Below are 14397 nucleotides of genomic sequence, written 5' to 3'. Positions count from 1 at the left end.
TGCACTCCAATCTGACCTGCGATGGCGATGTTGCGCAGGAGGATAGGTTTGGCTGAGTTGCCGTTGATGGCGAAGCCAGTTGTCCTCCAGTACAGCACGTTACTGCCACTACTCAGCGGCACCTGAATGAATGAATGAATGAATGAATGAATGAATGAATTAATTAATTAATTCATTAATTAATTCATTCATTAATTAATTCATTAATTAATTCATTAATGAGTGAATGTTTATTGTGTCCACAAGTGTGGAAACTTGTCTTCAGTTTCACTATGTAAAAGACACATAACACGGGTGAGACATTATATTACAGGCATTACACATTTAAGACACTCCATTTCAAGTGAAAACAATCAAGAATATTACTCTAATTAATGAATGGTGAAAAAATAAGTGAAATCTAAGATAGTAGAAAGTAGTAAAAAAAAAAGGAATACTACTATAAATAAAAAAAAACAAGAATAACTTGTGAATCATCTAAGATATAAACAACACCTGTAGACACATGGTACCAGGAGAGGTCACAGAGATGTTTATTCAGTAGAAGGAGGATGGCGTCATTTACATTAATCATGCAAACACAAGAACATGCAGATACGTAGAGGCAGGCAGACAGAAGGACACACACATCCATACAAACATACATAATCAGATACACACAGAGAAACACACACTACCAAACCCCTCTATACACACACATACACACGCACACACATGCACGCACCCACACAGACACGCACACACACACATGCACACACACACACACACACACACAAGCACGCACGCACGCACGCACGCACGCAGGCATGCAGGTACGCATGCACGCATACACACACACACAACAAGCTATGTCCTTACATAGTGACTGCCCCAGTCATTGTCTGTGCTTTTCATCCAGCTGCTTTGTTCCTCTGAGGATTGGCACTGGTCATTCTGCACCTGTAGATAGACACACACACACACACACACACACACACACACACACACACACACACACACACACACACACACACACACACACACACACACACACACACACACACACACACACACACACACACACACACACACACACACACACACACACACACACACACAAGACTTCAACATATTAGACAATAAAGCTTTTGAATCTTGAATCTTAAATTGAACCTTGAACAACATAATCATAGGAGTAGTTTAAAGCCCGCACATCCAAGAAAACGTCCGACCTGGAAACAGGACAACCAACTGACAGGATAAAAATGAAAAAAAAAAAACTCTGCTTCAACAAGGAACGTAACGCTTCAGGTGAACACCCTTCTTTAGTTAGTAGAATAGGGGGGTCAACTAGGGTCTCAATCATCATTCAGAAAAGGACTATTGCAACGGTGGTGGGGGATCCAACACTGTAAAACATTGCAGCTGATTAACCATTATAAAAACAAATAAGTTGCCCTGCTGCCTTAAGTTTGTAAGTTGACTTTAGAGAGCCTGAAGTTGAGTTAAACCTCGAGTTGAGTTAACTTACAAACTCAAGGCAGCAGGGCAACTCGTATTTCTACTGGCTTGCACTGTTTTACAGTGTAGGTGAAATTGGGAGTCCAATCAAACGTACGTAGAACTCGAAGAAGATGCTGCTGTCGGGGTAGAGGTACTGGAAGGACACGGAGCCGGGCTTCTTCAGGTTGACGGCGTAGGAGAGGGTGGATGTGCACTCATCTGTGTTGGAGGCGATGAAGTCTCCTCTCGGGGTCCAGGTGGAGCTGTGTACAAGAGGGAACATCAGAACCAGAGCCAGTCAGGTCAGGGACGCATTTCTCGAAACTATAGTTGTTAACTACATTAGCTACTTTGTTGTTTGCAATGCATTTTCCCATTGGTAACTACCCAAGTTGCTAAGTGGCTAACAACTACACTTTCAAGAAACAAGTGTCTTTTTCTAAAGTATGTTTTGAGGGGCATTTGGGGCCTTTATTATGATAGGAAAGTGTGAGAGGAGACAGGAAATGAGCAGGAGAGATTTCTGGGGCAGGGCTGGGAAATGGCCCCGGTCAGACTCAAACCGGGGTCCCCATGGGCATGCAAGCCCAAATTAAGTTTCATTAGCACCCCAGACAAGAGAGACAAGTATCTTGCTCCACAGCCTAATTGTATTCTGTGTGTTTTGTTTGACAATGTAGGAAATAGATCACACTCAGTTTTTTATTTTTTTAATTATTCATCCATTGCAGGGTCAGACAGATGTGTCGGCTCTTAACACTGATGAAAGCTCTTGTAGCTGAAACGTCTGTCTAACCTTGCAATGGACGAAGAAAATCTAAGTGTGATCTATTCCCTTTATTGTCTGACTACTTCAGAGACACACGAACAAAAAGGAAGAGCGCGGCGTGTGGAAAATAACTGTGTGTTTTTGTTAACCACTCTTCGATTCGAACCCAAGTCCCTGTATTCATGACAAGGCACCTTAGCCTACTAAGCCACAGCGTCCCCATGCACCTGTATACTGTAGAAGGGACTCACTTTGAGCAGTTCATGTAGATGTCGCCAGCGTCCAGATTAACCCCGTGAGCGACGAAGCCCGGCGGCAGAGTGTCCCACTCGTCGAAGGCCACCCCGGTCCCCAGGGAGTAGGTCCCCGCCGCACACTTCTGGCACTCCTGGACCCTCATGTCTAGAAACTCCCCAGTGTTGCAGGAGAATGCTGTGGAAGCAGAGGACAGGTGATACTTGTCTGTAGTACTGGACTTAATGGAACAGCGGTGACATATTCAGGAGGAGAAAATAAAATGCTTTGGACTGGGTGATATTTTCTTTTCTTTCTTTTGTATTTTTCGACTTTATTTGATAGGACAGTGTGAGAGGTGGACAGGAAGCGAATTGGGAGAGAAACGGGGAGGGGTCGGCAAAGGACCCGGGTTCGATTCCCGGCCCGGGGCCTTTGCAGACCCATCCCCGTTTCTCTCCCAATTCAGCCGCATGGCAGACGAGTGCCCTACCGGTTGGCCACGGCAGGGCCGGACTGGGTGATATTTTCATCTGGATGTAGAAGAGTCAACATAAGTTGGATCCACACTATATGTTGTACTGAAAACCAACAAATAAACATGAATTATGTGCACAATTTTTGGTTGCATGTTGTTGACCTCTGTATCCTATTTAACTGAGGTCAAAGCACGGCATGTTTGGTTAATTACGTATGTCAATGAGGCTGCTCAAGTATCCACTAATGATGTCCTCTATGTTATCCCTGCACAAGGGCCACTGTTGACAGCAAGGTCATGTAGTACCTATATACTAGAAATGCAATGGCAGCCTTCACTAAGTGAACAATTATACAAGCACAAATAATTGTCAATAATTCTGCATTAGTTAGATGATTGCACAGCAGTAGAGCTTTACTGCCAGACGACAGTTCCAGCTTCAAAAGTAGGCCTACTAAAAAAGGTAGCTAAAATACAACTATCATATTTGTACTGCTAGATGGATAAAGGCAGATTTTGATTTGTAGGGGTACAATTGTCCCCCCTTCTGGTTTTGATATCTTCTTCTATGATTTTATTCTCTGTGTAATATAACTGCATTGATTTTGCTTAAAATCTGAAAAGCTTCTCCCTTTCTGTTTTTTCGTGTAGCCTCTTACGGCAGATGGGCCCGTCGGTCAACTGCATCATAACAACATTGCTGTGACAATGCAAGGAGGGTTAGGTAACCAATTAAGACTTGGTCATTACCATTTTGGTAACAATAAGGTTATAACAGAGGCTCTGTGTTAAGGGGTTAATTGCATCCTAAGGAGTGTCAAGAGCTTGTCAGTGATGTGCACTTCATGAGATTATAAGTATTCATTATGACTGGGAAAATTGCACTTATCATACATGAAAATGGGGATCTTCTCCATGTTCCGCCATTTTTAATTTCCAGAAATAGACATTTTTAGCTGCAAAACTTACTGTACTTTGGTTATACTAGGAAATATTGGTTTACTATTTAGTAAATATTCATGAAAAGATCAAATTTGGTAATAGGCAGCACAGTCTCGATGAGCACCATAGTTGCAGTACCCTTGCCCCATTCTACACAGTGCAACTTTAACACTGCACCTTTAACACTACTGTTAATACATATATGGCTTCACAGTATTAATGCAACACTCAAATAGTTAACATTTAACATGAAAATTGAGTGGGACCCTATGTGCTCAGAATAGTGTTGCTGAATTAACACTGCAAAATTGCCTGTGTGGTGTTGGTTTCAGGATGTGATACTCACTGCATTGTGTTCCTTTGGCAGGGTCGGGGAGGCTGGTGCAGGTGTTGGGCTTGTTGGGCACGGCTACTCTCCATCGGGAGCCCAGCACATCACACTCTGTATACTCAAAATGGTAATCAGACTGCCAGGAAGAAAAAAATGTGAAAGCAAAGAGACCATACTTGTGAGAAGATAAGCCAGAAAATACGAAGGCACAACTATTTGTTCGTGATTGTGTTATTATGTGTTGGCTCTTCCTGTACCTCCAAAACCAGAAAAATGTAAAAAATATATAATTTATTCAAAAATGTACTTCTATGTTTGAATGTTTAAATATGCCACCAATATAAATCCAAATATTGCCTCAAAGCATTCTTGACAACCTCTGTGGTATTCTGGTGTGAGCACGACGAAAGTGGAGTGAGATGAAAAAATATATATATTGTTTTATTTCACTCGTGATAAATGTAAAATGCTCATAGACAATCAGGTAGGAGCCATCAGCCATCATCATGAATCACAATTACATTTCCCTTGAAGTGCAACGATCCTTAGCTGGCTGCAATGGTGAGGCGGGTGGGTGGAGGATGGATAAATATTTGCCCAGGAGCCTGCCTCTCCCGTTGTACTAATCGCTGCCATCAAGGATGTCTGGTAAGCTCCTGGCTGTCCCGGCCGGCACAGAACAGAACATGACTCGTTTTCTCAAGGTGGCTTACGTTACGTATCAGGTGAGTAAGGCTCAGGTAAACACGGCAAAGGGTCTAAATAAACACCAACAAACCAAACAGACTTTGAAAAAGCTGTTGCGTTACAACAAAACAAATACAATACACACACAAGTAATAATCCTATTCAGGCATCAGTATGTTTTACAATTACAGCCTATTGAACTTAATGACAAACAATGACAGAGGACAGACTGAATACAAAAGTCCTATTGAGGCATCTATGTGCTTTACACTTGCAGCCTACTGAGCCTAATTACTGTAAGACCAATGACAGAAGAACAATACAAAATAAGACTAGAACAGATTACAATAATCCTATTAAGGCATATATCTTTTTTTTAAAGAAAAATAAAACCCTGCAGCCTGCCTAATGAAGAACTGTACCTACTCCCCAAAAACACACATCACCACCCAGCAGGACGCTGTTGGATAGGAACACTTGCAAACACTCAGGGGTTCCCATCAAGCCAGACGTTCCCAACCTATTCAAACTTGTGGCCCTTACTTACTCTTACCCTCTCTCTCTCTCTCTCTCCCTCTCTGTCTTTCTCTCTCTCTCTCTCTCTCTCTCTCTCTATCTATCTCCCTCTCTCTCTCTCTCTCTCTCTCTCTCTCTCTCTCTCGCGCGCGCACACACACACACACACACACACACACACACACACACACACACACACACACACACACACACACACACACACACACACACACACACACACACACACAAAATTATAAAGTGTACAAAGAAAAAGTGTCCCAGTGATATATCACATGTGTCCCAGTGATATATCACAATTTTCACAACTGTTTGGGGACCACCTCTGGCCCAATAAATAACATACTCAAATGAATAGTTAAATTTTACTTTACATTTGTACAGAATGATTTCAAGGCCCACTTGGAGCACCTTCGCGGTCCACCAGTGGACCCGGGCTCACAGCTTGAGAATCACGGCTCTAAGCCATGTGGGCATCCTATTGCTGACATGCTCCATGTGGCAGCTGCAGTGGGGACGCGAGCACTTAGTAGAGTAAATTTGCCCCCATCTAGTTAGACAACAGGATTAATAGTTAACAGAGGAACAACACGCAGAGAGGCTGGTATTTGTTAGTGCTGCTACATTAGTTTTGCTCTCTCTCTTTCTCTCTGTGTCTACTACATGCTTGTTTGTGCCTCTGTGTGCGTGTGTGTGCGCGCGTGCGTGTGTGTGTGTGTGTGTGTGTGTGTGTGTGTGTGTGTGTGTGTGTGTGTGTGTGTGTGTGTGTGTGTGTGTGTGTGTCTCTGTGTGTGTGTGTCTCTGTGTGTGTGTGCGTGTGTCTGTGTGTGTGTGCGTGTGTGTCCACTTATTTGTGCCTGCTTGCGTGTGTGTGTGTGTGTGTGTGTGTGTGTGTGTGTGTGTGTGTGTGTGTGTGTGTGTGTGTGTGTGTGTGTGTGTGTGTGTGTGTCCACTTATTTGTGCCTGCATGTGTGTGTGTGCGTGTGTGTGTGTCTGTGTCTATGTATGTGTATGTGCCTGTGTGTGATTAACAGAGAGCATATGCTCTCCAACACAACCGTGCACTTAATCCACATCTGCATATAAACATGACCAGCTCCATAGCAACAGGCCACGGCGACACACTATCTGCCCCCATCTGATCTCATCTCATCTCATCTCATGGCCTTGCTGGAGGTCTGGATGTGCCCATGCTCTGCTCACAGACAAAAGCTGAAAAGCTGACTGGCTGAAAGCTCAGAGGCGGATCTAGCCATTTTGGGGCCCTATAGGCGAAACTTAAGAATGGGGCCCTCAAAAGTGATTATATAGACCTAACATTTTGTGTTTGGTGCTATAAGAGGTTTTTCTCATATTTGTCTTTGATTAATTTACACACTGTAAGTTGGGCCCCTTATGGAGAACAGATTTGGTCGGGCCCTAGTCAATTGTCTAGGTTTGTCTAATGGAAAGTCTGCCTCTGGTAAAGCTGCCTGCCCCCACTCAGGGTTTGCTTAAAGAACTCTCACCTTGAAGCCAACACTGGCAATGCTCCAGACGAAAATGGTCTATCTATCTCCCAGTCATACATACATTTTCAGTAGAACTAATGTGCCTGTGTGCCTCTGTGTGTGTGTGTGTGTGTGTGTGTGTGTGTGTGTGTGTGTGTGTGTGTGTGTGTGTGTGTGTGTGTGTGTGTGTGTGTGTGTGTGTGTGTGTGTGTGTGTGTGTGTGTGTGTGTGTGTGTGTGTGTGTGTGCGCGTGCGTGTGTGTAAGTGTGTATGTGTGTATGTCACTCGTGTGAGCGAACAAGATGCCAAACAGGGATATAAAAATGACGGTATAGCGCCATAGCCTTTGTGGCAGAGTGGACCAGTAAAACCTTAATTAATAGGTGCGAAAACGGCATAGTCCAAATCACAATACACTTTGAGGTAGCAAATGCTCTCCTTTCTGGTTACTATAGCTGCTGAAGCATGTGCAACACTAGGGGCCGGTAGATCTTGATAATGCTAAAACGTTTCTTGCGGCTCTTTCCCCTCGGCAGTTATGTAAATACGGGAATATTTAAAGTAGGCCATAACCCGTAACCTTGCGATAACCTGCCAACTAGGAGGCACTATACTCTCTCAGAGACATGCAGCATAAGGAGGACATTGGATGGGATGTTTTGTAGCTGGTTTTGAAAAACAAAAACAACATCTTTGGAATGAAATGATTAACCAAATTTGGACGATATACTACATTTCACTAATTACTATTAGCAATATTAGTGTGAAATCGCGAATATAGGCATTGAATAAATTGTGGCAAATTGCTTTAAACAATGCATCTATGCTCCCCATCAATTAATATTTGGCAAACCAGACCCTTGCTGTCGATTCCCTCCCCCATCAAACAGGCTGCCCACTGTCAGTGATCTGTGATGAAAAGCAAAGCTGAAATTAAAACTGCATATTGATAAAAAGTAATATAACCGTTACGATATTCACCCATTGTCATCACAAACATTTCCCCAATATTTCACAGGCCCACAGCACATGACATGAAGTGTGGACAGTCCTTTACCCCTGTTCGAGATAATAGTTAAATGAGATAACAGCGTTTCATACAGACTAAATTGCATTTTGTGGTGCTACAAGCAAACAAAAATATTGGAACAGTGCAAATGTGATGCGTATACCCCCCTTCACAAGTAATGATCTATTTGTGGTGCTCTGTTTTATTCTATGGTGCTGCACCACAGTATGGCCTGTGCTATGGTAAGCACTGCATAAGCAAACCTTACATTACTTATTTGAATTATATGTGAACATATTGAACACACTTTTTCCCACTCAAACTACACAAAACAACTGTTTACCAAGAGGGAGTATGAAGTGCAGAGTGTCTGCCACCCCAACTGAGTTCACAAGGCTAAGTATACTGTACCATATGGAGAGTTCACACACTTCTCCCAACTACTGTGGGAATATGACCAGTCTCTTTCATTGATCCTTATACACACAGGATGTCAGCTTTATTGAAGCTATGTTACATCATATAGGCCTAACACTTTATTCTAAATAATCATTCACTGATGTTCAAGTTACTCCAGAATTGTCTGTCTAAAATGTGAGGATAACGTGTGAAATAGAGAATGTGATCAATAACACAAACACTAACGTGCCAAAACCAAGAGTCATAACCCTACTAAACAATGGCCTCAATAACAGTTTGCTAATCAATAATTCCCCCTATGAGTGTGTTCTGTAGTTTCAGTCAACCGCGCCAGCATCGTTGTAATAGTATACAATCAGTGACAGAAAGTTGTGGTCTTAGCCTACCTCTTTACACATGGGCAAATCTTTAGACTCCGCTTGAATCGCCAAAAGCACTGTCAGAAGCGCGTACACCGCATACCTGCCGTGCGTAATGCCAAAAGGGTACATGTTTGCGCTCAACGCAAAAACGTTTACACAGAATTAAATGCGAACACGGGCTCCGGTCCTTGCGTATCCTATCCCTTAACCGACATGCAGTTATTGTGTAGACTTGAAGACCTGTCTCGCTGTCAGAAACGTCAGGCTGCATTAGGTGTTGCGCGCTGCTCTCCTCCACAGTTTGCGTTGAGCGCGTTACTGGCTCGTGCGCTCTTATTGGCTGGGCATCATGTTGCTCCGAAATGTAAACAAACGACTAATGGCACAACGTTTAATCGGTTGATTCTGAGGGTAAATTAAGAATTAGAGTGGGGAAAAGTCTGTCTTGGTCAGCATGAACACTGTTGTGGCAAAAGTTCTGGAAAAGCTTGGAGACTGTGAATTTCATCTGGGTACAGTTAGCCATAGAAACAACATGTTTTATTTTATCAATAAACCAAAAGTCAAGAGACACCGCACACTGCTTACTTTTCTTAACTTTATTTCTTGGAGCGGAAGTTCGCTCCAAGAAATAAAGTTAAGAAAAGTAAGCAGTGTGCGGTGTCTCTTGACTTTTGGTTTATTGATTCACCTCCTCCTGCCTCACACCTGCACCTGCATTGAGGGGCTGTGCACAAGGACTCTCTTGTACTTTGATGTTTTATTTTATGTTTAAAATAATGAATTGATATTCAAATGGGTAAAGGCAGAAATGTTACAATTAAATGTGAGGTTTAAAATATATAATTATTTTATATAGGCCTAATATGGCACATCATCAACGGAAAGCAGCCTACCACAAATTGAGCCATACCTATATGTAGGCTATATGATTATAGGTAGACTACCGTAAATGTCATACATGTCTGCATTACACCAACATGTCTATCTGTCCACACACACACACACACACACACACACACACACACACATCTCAGACATTATTCATGTTAGATATGCCAGACCTGCACGGCTGAGTCATGAGCAGGTACAAGATGCTGCATGAAAGCCCACCTGGGAGACTGCAACTCCCATTGTCATTGTGGCACAGCACACAAGTGCACACTGCCTACAACCAAATTGCATTTATGCCTCACCCCTGCAAGCTTCCAAAGGTGATCTAAGAGAGCAATGCGGCGGTACTTGTACCATGCTCAGGGTATCTCAGTCGTGGAGGAGGATGGAGAAAGAGCACTGGTTAATTACTCCCCCTGCCAACCTGGTAGTCGAACCGGCAACCTTTGGGCTACAAATCTGACTGACACCCTAACCGCTTAGGCCTACCCATGACTGAATCAGAAGCAAGGACCCTTGTCCACACTGTTTAGATATTAAACCACAGACCCCAGATAGCCCCCAACATATAGCAACATTGGGCAACATCAGTGAAGGGTTTTGGGTTAAAGACTGAATTCCAGGTTCAAAGAAAATGTGTTTTTGTTACAAGTGAATGAATGAATGAATGAATGAATGAATGAATGAATGAATGAATGAATGAATGAATTATGGGCCTAGGCCTTTTATGACAGCCAGATCAACCCTTGAAGCATTCAAATCAGGTGCACAAGACAGTGTGATAGGCTACGCAGAAGAGCAGAAAACAAACAAAACACGTCACTTTGTTCCAAAGTCGCATTTCTTTGTTATGTTTCATAACTTGGACTTCTACATAGAGGTTTTTTTTTGTAAATCTGTGAAGTTGAGCGCTGTTCTCCCGTGCTGTAGGTGGCGGTATGCCGCAAAACGACACACATTGCTAACTTCCGCAACAAGTCAGTCAACAAGACGAAGAAAAGAAAAGGGCGCCGTAAGGGCGGGATGTTCAAAAAATTATCCGTTTCTGTTTTCAGAAATGGATGCCAGACGAAGGTATATTTTATCCAGAATAACATTTGTTACGTTTACTTGTTTGCCGATTTTGGTTGCCCATTTTGTTTTGTTGCTGGGCTAAAAGTGGCCACATACAATGCATAAGCGTCTCACTGCTACATAAGCTAACATGGCATAGCCTTTTCAAGCTAGCTCATTTTGTTGTTGTGGTCTGACCAGATAAAACCAAATGCAGTTTATTTTATATCCGTGACATTTAGCAGGGTTATGACTGGAATGGAATGTCAACAACAAGACAGTCATTCTCGTAATATTCACGCTTCCGTTCGTGAAATGCTTTCTACAACAGCAACACACACAAGTGCAAGCAAAGTTATTGTAACCCCCATGTTTTGTATCAACAGTGATGCGGATTCTGCTGTAACACCCACCCGACATCGTCTCTCAAGACGAAGTTCTTGTCGAACATTCAACACAACAAAGCGACCCTTCCTCACCTCCGGGGTGTTGACAGCTCCGCGTATTTCAACAGTCAGGAGGAGGCCAAATGTTCAGCAAATCGGCGTAAGTACAGGGGATGTCATCACTGAAGTTAAAGTAGCAGTCATAAACTAAAGCACCACTCGTACTTCATGTCCAATGAAACACTTGCCGTTTTTGCTTTCTTCTGCAGAACGACATTGACCCCGATCAGCTGTCACTACTTGTCAAAGACAAATGGGACCTGTCACACGTCACACCATTGTATAATTTTAGGTACACCGAATTAAAAGCATATGCGAAGAGTCTATCTGCCTTTTTGCTGGAAGAAAAACAGCAAGGTGCAGATTTAATCCCTGGAGGTGACAAGGTTTTTGCAGTGACATTTTCAGCGGTTCCTGGAGTGGCAAAAACAAAGGACGATGCAGAGACTGTTTTCATACAGGTAGGACCTGATGAAGTAACAATTTGCAGATAATGTACCCGTATGTGTTTTTCTGTCTTTTACTAAGTGCTTTTCTTACCATGAAGTAAGTGCTTTTCTTACCATCACGGTACAGTATGCTATTGGTTCTGTATTGTGAAATTAGGCTATAGGAAGTGTATGTTCTATTAATGTTTTTTTTTTGTTTTTTTTTGTTTTTTTTAATCTTAGTTAATACTTTCTTGGGGGGGGTTCTTTTTGGAGATATGTGGGGTTCAATGAGTCATCTTAAGTCCTTATTCTCCCACCTTATCTTCCCTGTTGTCTGTGTGTTGGTGGCAGGTCAACTCCAAGGCAATGTTTGCAGCACCGGGGGATGCTCCTAAGGTGATGTGGAGAGGCTGGCTGACGTCTGTCTGCGCCGACCCGCAGTATCTCCAGTCGCTGCCCCCGGAGTTCGTCTGTCTGCCCGTGCTGTGCTCCAGCGGCTCCGAATCCCTGACCTTCCTGGTCAAGTGCTGGTTCGAGCGGACGTTCGACTGCGGCTTCGGCGCCCTGAGCCTCGGCCCAACGGACCTGCAGTGGCTGGCCGCCCTCTGGACGTCCTGCCACGCCGACGGCCGCAAGATCAAGAGCCTGAAGCTGAAGTGGACGCTGCCCTGCCAGCCACCCCTGGACGTGAGCATGGCGCTGGACGGGGAGGACACGTGGTGGCTGTGGGACAGGACGCGGCGACAACAACATTCGCAGGACGCCAGTTACGTGTACGTGGAGGATGTGAAGGACTTTATGGCCAGCATAGAGACACACTTCTACAAGCACTTCAAGATGCACCTGTCCGCCGGCAGGCTGATGAGCGTGGCCACGGAAGTGGCATCGGCGCACATCGATGGCAAAGTCAAGGTAAGGTGAAAGCAAAGCAAAGGGGACTGTGTTTACCCACAGATCAAGTAGCATTAGTGTGGTGCTACACGCTATAGTCAGGCCAGTGTTAATGTAACTGAGGCGATCTGCACTAGTTCGGCACTGGGAGCTCGAACCCGTCACCTACCAATCAACGCTCCAATTCGGGCATGGTAGGCACTAGTCACACAGTATGATACCGCTGAGCTAAAGGACCAGTCCGACATTTCAGTGCTACTGATAATGTATGAGGCTTTGGGAGAGAGGTCATGGCTAAGCGGTTAGGGCGTCAGACTTGTAGCCCAAGGTTGCCGGTTCGACTCCCGACCCGCCAGATTGGTGGGGGTAGTAATCAACCAATGCTCTGCTCTCCCCCATCCTCCTCCATGACTAAGGTACCCTGAGCATGGTACCGTCCCGCTGCACTGGTCCCTAAGGGCGCCATTGAGGGCTGCCCCCTTGAACAGGTTAGGCATGAATGCAATTTTGTTGTGTGCAGTGTGCAGTGAACACTTGTGTGTTGTGGAGTGCTGTGTCACAATGACAATAGGAGTTGGAGTTTCCCAATGGGGCTTTGACTTCACTTTCACTTCACATCTCACAACACGTCATCATGACAATGTGTAAAGTATATCGCCGATTTGAACCGTTGATCGTATGTCTGCACCTCGCTCTTGCATGTTTCCTTGTGCCTTAGGTTAGGGTAAGAGGTGGTTGTGGTTCAAATCCCATTCTGCCTGACCATCAAATGTGTCCTGCAAGATACAATAGCCCCAAATTCCTCCTGGTGGCAGGGTGGTACTCTGTGTTGAGGCCATGGCCACCAGTGTGTGAATGGGTAAATATGGCCTGTAAAGCTAGACCTAGACCCTTCCCTGCACCCAAGTCAAATGAAGTCATGTTACCATGAGGTCGTTTTTTTTTGTTTTTTTTTTAATTCAGCATCAGTTTTTGATGGCATTGGCATAACTTTGGCGTCAAATATTGCTGCCTGGTCAATGAGTTTGAAAAGTGATATGTCGGGCTGAGATCATTATTTCAATATTAAGGGTCTCCTCTGTTTTGTTTGTTTCTTCTCTTTAGATCTGCCCTGAGTACCTGCCCAGCACCATGGAGCTGTTGACCGAGTGTGCCATGCACAGAATGCCCATCTGATCTGGGATGCATTCCAATACGCACACTCCCTTCCTACACTTGTGCTTGTGGCCTCGCCCCACCACCGTGGAGAAAACAATAACGTATCCCAGCTGTCAGCCTAGCCACAACAACTTTTGAGGCACTGGATTTCATTCACCATCCCGATTGCAAATGAGAAAATGACTTTTGAATTGTGCTTTTGCAAGGTATTGACTTTCTTTTCTGTCGTCAGTGACGACATCATGAGATCACAAGCAGGCAAGTGAGGAAGAGAGGACAGAAGTCTGCATATTGGACTCCACACCTGGTCTCCCTCTTATCTGTCTAGCGGAGCCAAGTCATGTCCCGTTTGTCCACAGTTTTTGTATATTTGTATAAAATCTGTAATATATTGTTGTTTTGTTCTTTTAAAGCATTATTGCACCTTAATGGTAAGAGTCTAACACTTTTTAAATATTTTTTTCCTATTCCCGTTATTGTTTGTATGTATTACATTTATGATATGTATGTGAGCAGTATGATGATGGCTTTTTATGTTTTTCAAGTTGTATTCAATAAATGGATAGCATGATCGAAATGGTTTCTCTGATGCATTATGCAAATGTCATGTTCCATAACACCATACTATTCTCAAAGACTACCATCCTCAGTCACACCTAGATGAAATTTTGACTTTGTTTAATTCCTGTGATTCCTAAGATTCCTGAAACTAACAAGAACACGTGCTTCTCAACAATTTCCTTTCATTATCTCTGGTTTAGTCATTACATTCTCGTTGGTGTTATT

At 43.7% G+C, this 14397-nt stretch overlaps 2 protein-coding genes across 2 annotated transcripts in view; one reads left to right on the top strand and one right to left on the bottom strand.

Annotated features, from left to right (window-relative positions):
• The window catches only part of elapor1 (endosome-lysosome associated apoptosis and autophagy regulator 1), a 33185-nt gene extending 24168 nt beyond the window's left edge, over positions 1-9017 (bottom strand). The window contains exons 1-6 of the mRNA XM_063209667.1: positions 8763-9017; positions 4252-4372; positions 2503-2683; positions 1598-1745; positions 859-939; positions 17-122 (exon numbers count right to left, since the gene is read on the bottom strand). Of these exons, the coding sequence (XP_063065737.1) occupies positions 17-122; positions 859-939; positions 1598-1745; positions 2503-2683; positions 4252-4372; positions 8763-8867 (742 nt within the window). The 5' untranslated portion in view covers positions 8868-9017. The remainder of the gene's footprint in view (positions 1-16; positions 123-858; positions 940-1597; positions 1746-2502; positions 2684-4251; positions 4373-8762) is intronic.
• Positions 9018-10519: 1502 nt separating this feature from the next.
• cenpl (centromere protein L) lies at positions 10520-14188 on the top strand. The gene is made up of 5 exons (XM_063209664.1): positions 10520-10706; positions 11072-11231; positions 11341-11592; positions 11914-12474; positions 13558-14188. Exons 1-5 carry the CDS (start codon positions 10690-10692, stop codon positions 13627-13629), a joined length of 1062 nt encoding a protein of 353 aa, XP_063065734.1. The 5' UTR covers positions 10520-10689; the 3' UTR covers positions 13630-14188.
• Positions 14189-14397: the final 209 nt, after the last annotated feature.

The sequence above is a fragment of the Engraulis encrasicolus genome, chromosome 10 (assembly GCF_034702125.1).
Source record: "Engraulis encrasicolus isolate BLACKSEA-1 chromosome 10, IST_EnEncr_1.0, whole genome shotgun sequence".
NCBI lineage: Eukaryota > Metazoa > Chordata > Actinopteri > Clupeiformes > Engraulidae > Engraulis > Engraulis encrasicolus.
This window is presented reverse-complemented; position numbering and strand designations above follow the sequence as displayed.